At 31.0% G+C, this 12,345-nt stretch overlaps 1 protein-coding gene and 1 pseudogene across 1 annotated transcript; one reads left to right on the forward strand and one right to left on the reverse strand.

The window, feature by feature from the left end:
- Positions 1 to 4,527: 4,527 nt before the first annotated feature.
- On the reverse strand, positions 4,528 to 8,614 carry LOC114391398 (probable pectin methylesterase CGR3). Its single transcript, XM_028352401.1, has 7 exons — positions 8,456 to 8,614; positions 8,137 to 8,302; positions 7,999 to 8,038; positions 7,847 to 7,888; positions 5,736 to 6,110; positions 5,206 to 5,261; positions 4,528 to 4,987 (listed from the first exon to the last, which is right to left on the reverse strand). Exons 2-7 carry the CDS (start codon positions 8,242 to 8,244, stop codon positions 4,835 to 4,837), a joined length of 774 nt encoding a protein of 257 aa, XP_028208202.1. The 5' UTR covers positions 8,245 to 8,302; positions 8,456 to 8,614; the 3' UTR covers positions 4,528 to 4,834.
- Positions 8,615 to 9,206: 592 nt separating this feature from the next.
- Positions 9,207 to 12,023, forward strand: LOC114391747 (annotated as a pseudogene).
- Positions 12,024 to 12,345: the final 322 nt, after the last annotated feature.

A 12,345-nucleotide genomic window follows, 5' to 3' on the forward strand; every position in this document is an offset into this window, starting at 1 on the left:
AAATAATAATTAGTTTAAGGTAAGTTTTTTCTTCTTATATGATGATTATGGAATGAAGAGAATATTTTTCTTAATCCACATGAATTAGATAATTGAATCTTTAAATAGGACTGGAGGGAGTATTTTTTTAAAACAATGAAACAAAATTGTGGGAATAAATATAAATAAAAAAATTATTGAAACACAATTTTGCAAGAGATTATGGAAGCAAGAGTTCATTGATTTTTTCACTCAGTAATACAAAAAAATAAATATCAACCCAAATAATGCAATCCAAAAAAATATATTTCAACGATACAAAACATTATTCACGTTAAGAAATTGATTCCCCACGTGACCAGTGCTATTAATTTTTTACCTTGGTTTAAAAATCAGTTAAATGGGAAACCTATTTCTAAAGTAAGGTTTTTTATCCCTTGTTTAGAAATCGGATCCCAGGAAATCAATTTTTAAACTAGGTTTTTTTATAATAAAAAAAAAATCAAAATGAGAATTGAGTTTTTTTTTTATATTTTTTTTAAATTGTTTTCTATTTTTTTCTTACAGTTTTTTTAAATTTTTTTACTGTTTTTTTGTTTTACATTTTTATCTTACTAATTTATATATATTAATTTATAAAAAAATATAATTTATCTAGAATAACATTTAAGAAAAATGCATGTATTTACATACTCAATATACATGTAATTTAGTTAAATATTTACCAAAAAATATAATTTATCTAGAACAACATTTAAAAATACATATATTTAAATACTCAGTATAAATATAATTTAGCTAAATATTTATGAAAAATACATATATTTAAGTGATCTAATTCTTTTAGTTAAATCAATTAAATAAATATAACATGTTCAATTTTAATATAGAATCAATAAATAATGAAATTAATATTTTTAATTAATATTTTTAATTCTTAAATGTTGTACTTTTCTTCCTTAAAGAAATTTAGTGAATGATGTTGTTTTAACTTTTACTTCTATTTTTATTGATCTTTTGTGCTTAAATATATCTATGATATTAAAATTAAGAGAACTTAAAAGTAATAAAAACAAACAAAAAGAGGACTAATTAAATTTTATATATAATGAATAATTATACTTTTTTTACGCATGAATAATTACAATATAGTAAAATAAAAAAGTGATTTGAATTATATAAGGTAATAAAATAACATTGTAGTATTAAGAAAAAAAGTATAAAAATTATACAAAATCCCACTTAACAACTTATGAGTGTTTTTTTTTATATACTAGCATGTAGATAATTAAAAGGGGAAAAACAATTTAAAAAAACAAAAAAAAACTCAGTTCTCAATTAAAAAAAAAAGTCTAGTTTATAAATTGATTTCCCAGCAGGGAAACTGATTTCTAAACTAGCAAAAAAAACTTTAGTTTAAAAATCGATTCCTAAAGGAAAAAAAAAACTGTTCACATCAACAAATCAATGGCGTGAACAATATTTTATATTATTGGAATATTTTTTTTTTGGATTATATTATTTTAGATAAATATTTATTTTTATTATTATTTGGGTGAAAAATTCAGAGTTCATTGTAGTTACGATACTAAAAATTAGAGATGCCATCTTATGGATCTACAAAATGTTAAGGTGTTCATATTACAAGTTTTTTTTATTTTTAATTTTTATAACTGTTCGATTTTTTTATCTTAAGTTTGTCTTGGCCTTGCTAAAGAACTGACAATCAACAAAATGACTATTGACCTTGATCCAGTCAAGTTTTCATTCACATCGACTTTCACCATAGTCTTATCTTAATCTACAATACATTTTTTACACCTTATCACATTTCATATCAAAGACATCAGAAATTAAAATGGAATGTTACTGAATATTCTATCTCCTATGAAAGTGCCTTTTATTTTGTATTTAATGTTATAATTAGTTAAAAACAAAATAAATTGACTGTTAATTTATAAAGCATTTTTTCTTACGTCACGCAGTTCATAAATATTTGTTAGTGCAATTTAAGTCTCATATTAGTTTGTTTCCATTTTAATTAACAACAAGTATGCACAAGTGTCACGCTAACTCCTTCCGGAGACATCAACTCTTACGCATAGGTGGTTCCTTTCTAAAATGGCTGTTTTTTTTTAATCTGAAATTTGTGGCATTAGATTTTGAGCAATTCTCCTGCTTATGATTCTGCTGCTAATGGATGAATTTTTTTAAGCTTAAAAAATAGCTTTAAAATAAGTGTTTTTCATATAAATTTTTTTTTTAAAAAATGAGATTTACTTTTTAAAATAAGTATATTTTTTTAAAACAGAAACAATTTAGACAAACACACTAGAAAATAAAAATTTACTTATTTTATTAAATAAATAGTTATTTCAACGAATAAGTTTAAATAAATTAATCAATATTTTCAGGAAAGAAGAATGGTGAGACTTGGCAACACAGTTCCCGCAGGCTAAAATCTTATTTTACTAGCTCAAGATTTTGTTCAAGAAATGGGCATGATTGATAAAGTTACTTTATTTCAGTAGCAACCTGATTCAGTATTGGAATTACTCACAAAATGCTTAGTCCGACCGTTGCCGCCTCTGCGGTATTGCAACTTGTGTCTTCGACATGAAGGCAAAACATATTCTATACCACCTTTTTTCTTAAATTAGGGTGTTCACATGTTACTCATCAATCCAAATAATTTAGGTTGAGTCATGTATTTATTTAGATTAAAATTAAATTAAACCGATTAAATCTATTCATATATGAATTAGGTTAAGGATTTAGATTTATAAATCCAATTAAAAGCAAATAGAACCGATCAAAATATTTAGAGTTGTTTGATTTGTTTTTAAATAATATTAATATTACAACTCTAAGCATTGGAACTGTAAGTGTCTAGATTACTAGTATTGAAACTTCTTTAAGTATTACCTTCATCTATATTATTATTTGTTTCATCTTTTTTTTTTATATCTATTTTTTGTCATGTTTATAATATTAATAGATCATATTTTATTCATTTATTTTATCAAATCTAGTTGTAGCAAAACTTATTGTAAAAAATTAGTTTATAAGAAATAGTTGTGATTCAAACTATTTACTAAATCTAGTTGAAAAATATTTTGTTTTAATTTGTATTAGTCTATTTTAAAATATTATGTTGATGATGTTAAATGAATCAATTTTACTACTTTCAAAAATTTGATAATATTACATTAATTGTATTGGATATTTGGATGAATCATGATATAAAATAATAATTCTATAAAAGAGATCAATTTTAAATGGATAAACCATGAGCTCGAACCGAACCAAAACATTTATAAATGAATTGGGTTGAGTTTAAAAAAATTTTGTGAAAACCGAACCGAACTTAAACTGATCAAATTTAATTGGGTTGGATCTTGAATTTGACCAAAACCAACCTGATCCGACTAGCCAGCGCGAACTCAACATTCTTTAGTCGAAAATCAAAGATTAATCTCTCAAAATATTAAAATTTATTTACCAACTTCTCCTAATCAATATTTTTTCATACACACAAACTCAAAAATTAAACTCATAATCGCATGCCTAAACACAAAGGAGACAAGTTCAAACCAACCTCATAAACTATCCTATTCCAGAACTCCTTTGCCTTTAAGTACATAATAATAACAGAAGAAACCGAAAGTATCCCTCTATTTCTGATGCCAGAGAAACCAGACCTAAGCGGGAATGTTGGCTATTCCAGCTTGTATTTATAAGATTTTAAGCCATTGATTTTTTTAATTTGTACTTATGAAATCTATACTCTAGTGCCTACCACTATATGACATCAAAGTCCATATTACAAGAATGTCTTTGTGCCTCTTTGGTAAACTATCATTTTTCAAATTAAAATCCATTTGAACACACATTTCAAGAACATTTAATGGTTCAAAATTAATTTTATCAAAATTCTACCAAACTTTAAACCAAACTGACTTTTGACAATGGCAAAATCAGCCAAGCTAAGTTCCGTTCATTCAACTAGTTGGATTAAAAGGATTGGCAAAAAATAAGGAAGATTTTACTATATTAAAGTGAAAGTTTTATTATGTATATATTTACATTTTTGAATTATGTCTTGAATTATATGTCAGGTAAATAGGAAATGTTGTCACTTATTGTACCAGAGTCAATGATAACCTAACTTAAAAAATAACCTTAAAATTAAAAGAAAAAAGATAAGCTAATTTTCTGAAAGTATCGTGATAATTGATATGACTCTTCTAAAGTGAGCAACTTCATACAGCAAGTAAATAATTTCAGCCTTAACGTGAAAATCAACGGTTAATATTACTACATGCATAACAAATTATGTGATGGAATATCAACCATTGATTTTGTCATCAACGAATGATATTTCTTACTTTTTCTTGCTTTAGGAAAACCAAATCTCATTCCCGTTCACGTATTGTACTACAATCTACAGACAGAACATAATATTATTCCTAATTTTACAACAGCAATGATGTAGATATAGACGAAAGCTAAAGGAAAACGATGTGGTTTATGCATCCTTTTGACAAATTATTCCAGAAAATATGATAACATTTAATTTATATCTCAACAAAAGAAGGAATATTACTTTAGCACAACAATCACTGCAACTTATAGATCGCCTAATTCAACTAATAATTTAGTAAAAATACTAAATTGATTTGTCTTTTACAGCCAGGGGCTGGAATTCAAAGAATAAAAATCTATCAACAAAAGCGATACACCATCTATGGCGAGTATATTTCAAAGAATTAAATTGCCTTTATAGAGAAGAAAGTGTTTTAAATGAAAACGGAGAAGCAGCAATCAGAGCTCCAATGCTGAACCATCCCACGAGTCAATGGAGTGACTTCAAGTGGAATATCTGGCATTTTGGAACATATGAACTCTTGGTTGAAGCCTGTTCAAACTTCTTAACAGCAGCTTCATTCTCCTCTAAGTTAATCTGGAGGAAAAACTTGACCCACCAGGATGAACTCCTCATCTTGGCCTGAAGCCAGAGGAATCAGTTAAATTTTTTTCCCCACTTTTTGTACATAAAATAAATAAAAGATATACCTAGGTGATAATATCCTTAGCATTAAAAAGGTTGAGAGTCTAGGATCAAGGATCTTCTATTCATCCAGGCTTAGTAATTGACCTTAAATTTAAAGCAACAACAAAAACATGGATTGCATTCTAATATTTCTTTATGTAAAATACACTCACCGCTCTTCCAAATTTAGAAACATCAGCTACCTTGGCCTTTTGAGTGGTGGGAAAACCTTCATTATAGATATTATCAGATGTTAGTGGCAGGCCCAAGAGATTATAGACTATTACTACGATAGTCTTTTAAGCTACCAGCACAAACAGTATATTTAAAGCTCAAGGTCCCAATAACTCATCAAAAGTACCGCTAGAGAAAGTAAATCATAATTCTTAGTCAAATAAGAGGCATTTCAAGAGTTCACATAAGCTCAAACACACTACTTAAAACATTTTTGCTCTAAAAACTAATACCATAATAGATGTTCCATTCTTCAACAACAACCACCAAGCTTTTGGACTCAATAACAGCTAGGTGGGATCAGTTACAAGAATCAATCGACATCATTTACTATTTAACTCTATCAAAAACTGCAAAGCTAACTGATTTAATGCAAGTTTCAGATAAAAAGAATTTCTTTGGGCAGAAAAATAAATTTTATTCATGATGGGAATCTAGACTAATTTCAAGATTCCATAAATGCTCTTACCAGTAAATATCACTACACCATCAGATGCTACCCTCACCAAATCCGGAAGAGTTTTATTGAGGTATCTGGGAGACAGGTAATCCAGAGCATCTGAAACAATTACAAGAGAGAAAGATTTTGGCCTGTATGGAAGAGGAAACTTGATATCAGACACACGCACACTGCCTCTACGTATAAGTGTTTTGCAATTATTATCAGCATCCTCTGTATCATATGGTTCTATTCCCCAGGCATCAGTTTCCTCCTCCTTCAGCAATTTAGAGACCACATAGCAAGTATCAGGACCAACATGCAAAACTTTATGCATGCTATCTCCATATGCTTTCTGTAAAATGGGAATTGCTTGTTGGACCTCTCTACTGCACAAATAATCACCTGCATTTGGAAGTAATGTATATTGTTACAGAACATCTGGAAGCCAATTAAATGGAAAGCTAAAGGCTATTGGATAAAGCAGATGATAGAGATACTACTAAGTAATGGTTTTTAGGTTATATTTGGGTGAAGGAGAAAGGAGAGGAAGAGAATGTTCTAAGAAAACCTTCCACTTGTTTGAGAGTCTTATAAAGTAAGGGATTAACGTGTGATCCCCTAACCCATCTCCATCCACTAGATTAAAAAGTCACCAGTAGCAAAATGAACATTTTTTTTTTCATTTCAATGATGCCCTTTAGCCTTTAAAGCATATTGTGTTTTTCTTTAGAGTACGAAAATGCATTTATAGCACGAGGTATGTTGCTACTTTTCAGGACTCACAATTCAACAAATGCATACCTCCAAATAGAAAAATTGCTAAATACACAATGAACTATAAAGTATAAATGCACAATACATGTGCATTATGCATTCTTTTTTACATAAAAACAATTAATTACCAAGAAATTACGGTTCCAAGAAAATGAATTAAAAATTGTTGATCGATTAATTAATTGATGATAGAAATCAATTTGACATAATAAGTTCAACTAATTCATCATGATTGGCACAATAAATTATACAAACATCATGAATAAAAATGGACCATGATCTACAAAATTTACATCATCACAAAGAATCATGATCGTTGAACCATAACAGCTGCCCGCCACCAAAAGAAGAAACGAAGAAAAGTATGAATTTTCAACCTAAGGATTCATGAATAAAAAGCTTACTTATATTTCAATAAAGAGAAACAACTGAACACCTTTCATCTGCTAGAGAATTAGGTCGGATAAAAATGGGTATTGAGCAGCTAGGTCTTGTATGCACTATGGATTCACAGGCAACCATAAGCCTTCAATGGACAGACCCAATAAGAGATAAGCATCATGTGACTTAGCATCTTGAAAATTTTATGATTAAAGAACCACAAACAACTCCAATTCCAAAGAGGAGACAATGTTCATGAAGTCTTAATCACATAACAAAAAACACGATTAGAAAAAAATCACATTTGATGCAGCAAGCCATCATTCAAGGTCAGCTCAAACAAGTAAACAATCATTCGTAACACCGACAAAGCTCCAGCACATCCACACACATGCACAGCACTGCATTGTTGTTTAAGACTTCAACTTAATTGACATCCATCAAGTGTGTCAAAATACTTCTCTGCTAACAGGAATTAGCCTCATGTAATTATCAACTAGGATAATCAATAACATCCACTATGTGCGCACACGCTAGACACACTAATTGCACACCAACTATAAGACCACCATAATATTTTAAACGCACGAAGAAATTGAAGGTGAAACAGATTACAATCAATGAGAAATTATTACATGGTCTAAGATCAACATATGTCCATGGTCCCAACCAATTTGACATGACACAGCCAATTTTTTCAATTTACAAGAAAGAGTAAATCAAACTCATGTGCGTGTCACATGCAAATTAGTCAAGACTATAGTGGTCTAGGACCATGTAATAAGGCGTTCGTTTGAAGAGTTTGGTTTGTTTTGTTTGAAAGCTCTTTTTTTAATCTGTAGGAATCAAACAAAGGTACAAAAGGTTTACAATAACTCATGCATGTAGAGCTAGATAGACCCCCTTAGTTTTGTTTTCATTGGGGTGCTCTGGGACCATGCAATAAATTCTCACAATCCAGAGGGAAAGAAAATTAAAACTACCTTCAACCCTGCTAACAGATTCTATACGGTTTCCAATTCCACCTACATAGGAAAGAAAAAAAAAAGTGACATTAAATTAAATTAAATAGATAAACAAAACGAGCCAAAAACCACATCATAGTAACAAAATGAAAACAATAATAACAAAATACCTGAGCCTCTATACACATAGCCAACGAGAAACAAACCTCCCTAATATAAAGTTGCCAAAACCAAATCAATCAGCAAAATCTTCCTCAAAGTGAAATCACAGCATTGAATCAACATAAAAAAAAAAAAAAAACTCTCACCACAACTACGAGCGCAATAGACAAAACCGGTGGCGACCTAGATTTCGAGAACAGTCCACCGCCACTGTCACCGAACCTTCTATAAGGATTCCCCGGTCTCCTCGACATCACTTTTTATTTTTCTTTTTTCTCGATATCACAAAAACGTTGTTTTAGTAACACTAATCTGCAATATAGAAGAATTTTAAACGTGAATGAAAATGCATTCAACGGAAACCAAATCACCACAATGCCATTAAGGAAACACGACGAAAGCTAAGCACGAAGCTACATCAATGCACTGAAAAGCACGTTACAACAAAAATAAATCTCGAATTACCGGTATAACCAAACGATCCTATAGAACTCGCATTGTGCAAAGTGCAAACGCTAGATCTGAATTCCGCGCAATACAAATGGAAAGAAGAGAGAGAAACATAAAAAAACAGATTATGGTGTGTGTCGATTTTTTGGTTCCTGCAAAAAAAAAAGTCCAGAGTATGATGGAGTGTCGGTTGGTGGAATCCAACGGGGCGTGCCGATTGACAATGTGCCAGGCCTTATTGAATATGGGCCATGCGTGGCCCAAAATGTGGGAAAGTTAAAGTGGAGGAGATTGCTATTGGCCCCATGGCATTGCTATAATGGCCCCTACCAAGTACCAAGTAACTGACACTTTTTTTTTTAAAAAAATATCCTTTTGATGGAAACATGATTCCATTCTAAAATTATACAATGAAATTCGATTATGTAATTGGGAGTGAAAAAAAACACTTATATATGTACCAACGAAATTGTATTTCAGATTAAGTAGAAGTAAATATACATATTTAAGACGAAAATGTGATTTTGTTATATAATGTACATTATAATTATAATTGCATTTACATCGTATATGTTTTAGAATATATACGATTTCGTTATATAAGCCAATAATAAATGGAATTGAGGTGAATCACAATTCTCTAAATTGGATGATACGGTGCCACGTCATAGAGCTGATTCGGATTAATAATATTAATAACCGAACCGATTCTGGTGAATTCGTTGAACAGAAGCTCGAGAAGAGGGAAAAGAAGAAATAGATGGCAATGGCTGTTGAGAGAGAAGAAAAGAGTTTTGGAATTTGGTACTTTGAGAAATTTAGAGAGAGAAAGAGAGTATGTGTTTGGATTGTGGAATAATTGTTGACTGTAATCGTTGAATGAGATATTATTGAGTTTGATTCAGAACTGAACAAAGACGAAAGCGATAGGAACGAAAAGAAAGCCCAAGATATTAAGCTTTGGGGAGTTTTCATCTTCGGATTAAACGGCGCCACCGTCACTGCTTTCTCCGTGAGTCCTCCGCTTTTTTCTTCTTCTTTTTTTTTTTTGCTTTTCGAATTGTTGTTTGAATTTTGTGCAATTATGTTCCTAGTTTTTTAATCTGTCTTTCTTAATTTTTATTTCTCTCTTAGAATAATGATGTTAGGCTTTGCATGTTCAATTTTATTCTCAATTGCAACTTCGTATTATCATTCTCACACAGACCGTGTTTTTGGAGAAATTATTGCATGGTTTAGGACTAGCACGTGTTGGTCTCAACTAATTTTATTTTGAAATGTAATCGAGATTTTCAATTTACGAGAAAGAGTTAACAAGACTTGATTACTTGTTACATGGAAATTGGTTGGGACTATGGTAGTTGAATAAGATGTGATTGCATTTTCATAGTGGTTGTTTTTCGTCATCAATGTGAAGAAGTGATTGAATGAGTTGTTTGACAGAATCATTTTGATTTTGGGTGGCAAATTTTATTTAGTAATCTTAATATTCTATGAACATATACACTGCCTCTCGTGCTCAGGGGGGTTTGCTTTGTATAAAAAGTTTTTTTTATTCTTTTTTGAATTTATGTTTGAACTACTACAAGCTAGAGATGCACGACGGCAATCACAGTGAAACTGATCATGCGTGCTATTATTGAACTGTTTGTAGCTGTCCAGGTTGCAGTCAAAAGGAGGCAGCTCTTTCCGAACAGCATTTCAAGAAGCATGGAAGAGGTACAATAAGCGATTGCAAGAGGAGTATGAGGAGGAGATGGAGAGGGTGGTGAGTTTTCTAGTACAGTATCGTTAATTTCTGTACTTGTTTTATTGTTATTTATGGGAAAATATTTACTGCCTTCTAAAAAAAATTAAGATGGAAGTTGTGATGCTATCCTTCAGAGGGGCGAACCTGGATCCCCGTATTTTGTGACGAAAACAAATTTCACTGCAATGTGTATTTATTAGTTGATTGAAAATGTGTTCTTTTGCTTGCTTAGATGTTTAATTGGTTGGTTAATGCTGAGCAGCGTGTCTTAAGTCTAGGTTGCTTCTTGTAGGAACGAATAAGGCGTATGCCAAGTGTGTTTAATAGAGAAAGGGATAAGTATAGAAGAAACTACGAGAGCTGGAAGGAAAATGGTGCTGGTGCAACATTTCCAAAGAGATGATTGGTATTGGAAGGCTGAAGCATCCTTCAGAGAGCAGTGGGCAAATCATCAACACACTCAAAGAGGGAGCGGAAACTGTTCGTTATCACATCAATACTCAGTTTTAGGTCTTGACAGGTACTTATGGAAATATTGTGTGTTATGTTATTCAGTGCCTTGTATTAGCAGTAGATATATTGGAATGTGATGGTACTGGATTGATTGAATAGGAAAATAGAGCCAAACTCCCTACAACCAGTAGGTATTCTGAATTTCTTGGAAATTAAATAAACAGCAACAAATAAAATATCAGAGTAAAACCAAGACAACCCCAGTCTTAGGAACAGCCAACTCCCAGCCTTAGGAGTGTCCAACCCTGCTGAAACCACCTCTACAATGTCCTCAGACTCCTTACTGCCATGATCCCTACTTTTTGTTAGGATTTCCTACTTTCTCTTTCTTCCAGCTAAGCATCCTCAACATTCAATTCGTTTTTCCCTCCCTAGATTTTAACTACATTTTTGTCCTGTTATTTATCACCCTAGCCTCTGTCCCTCTTTATAAAAAATCAAGATATTGGCCTAACTAACAGAATGCTGTAATAATTGTAGAATGTATTCCATATTTTCAACTATTTATTGAAATTCAAAATGATTAGATTTTGATCTTATTTAAACAATCAACAGACCATGTTGTTGCACTTGTTTGAAAATTATTATTAAAGCTTCTATACATGTGAGGCCATAGTTGCTACAATGATCCAGCACTTGTTTGCTTGTAGTTTATCAAATTTAAAATTAAATTCTTTATGTAATATGCTACATTTTAATCACATAATTGTTAAGGTATAATATTTTTCATTTTTATATTACAATCACCTACAGCATATTGTGATAGGCATTGAAACTTCGCCGTTGTAATATCAGATACAGGATTGGGTAAGGTGCGATTTGATAGAAAAATACTGTGCTTACGTATATGACATGAGAGAACACAAGATAGCGCATGCACAGTTTATATCGTTAAAATATGAGAATCATGTTGAGAAGAAGAAAATGTCTATAGCAAGAATATTTGAAGATATTATATGATACATCAGGAGGGTCAGTAATGACATCTGATGTAGAGCAGTATGTGATTACGACCCCATAAAAAAGGATGTGATTCTGGTATCCGTTGATAGCTGACAGACCATTATTTGTGAATGGAAAACCATGCATAAATCATGTACCATCTACATGTTAGCAATAGTGATCCTGTTTTCAATTCATGATTAGCCGTTAAAGGTTCCTTTTTTATGGATCTAAAGTTTAGAACAACACCATATACAGAAGCAGAGATTAAGGTGACTTTTTGTTTTATCATTATTATCTCTTTGCATATTACTGTATGCTTTACAAGCTATATGCATCACATCTATATTAATGAAGAGAGTGATTTATGAATATGAATTATGGTGATAGTCCTTTATCTATTTTTCCTATTTGCCTCTGATATATAAGAAATGGTTATGATTGACACTTTGGTTGATATTATTTGATGGGTGGTAGATTGGTATTAGACCATTCTTATTTATTAAAGCAATCATTTTGTTGGAAATTAGTAGTACATTGATGTGAAAAACAATGTCATTATGGTTTGTGCTCAAGTAAAACTATAAACTGCATAATTTTCATTTACATTTTATCAAGTATTTTGATTGGCCTATCTACAGGGAGTGTGATCTGTTTTAATTCACATATTGTTGGAGTACAAGTGTGAGGTGAAGTCCCA

The sequence above is a fragment of the Glycine soja genome, chromosome 17 (assembly GCF_004193775.1).
Source record: "Glycine soja cultivar W05 chromosome 17, ASM419377v2, whole genome shotgun sequence".
NCBI lineage: Eukaryota > Viridiplantae > Streptophyta > Magnoliopsida > Fabales > Fabaceae > Glycine > Glycine soja.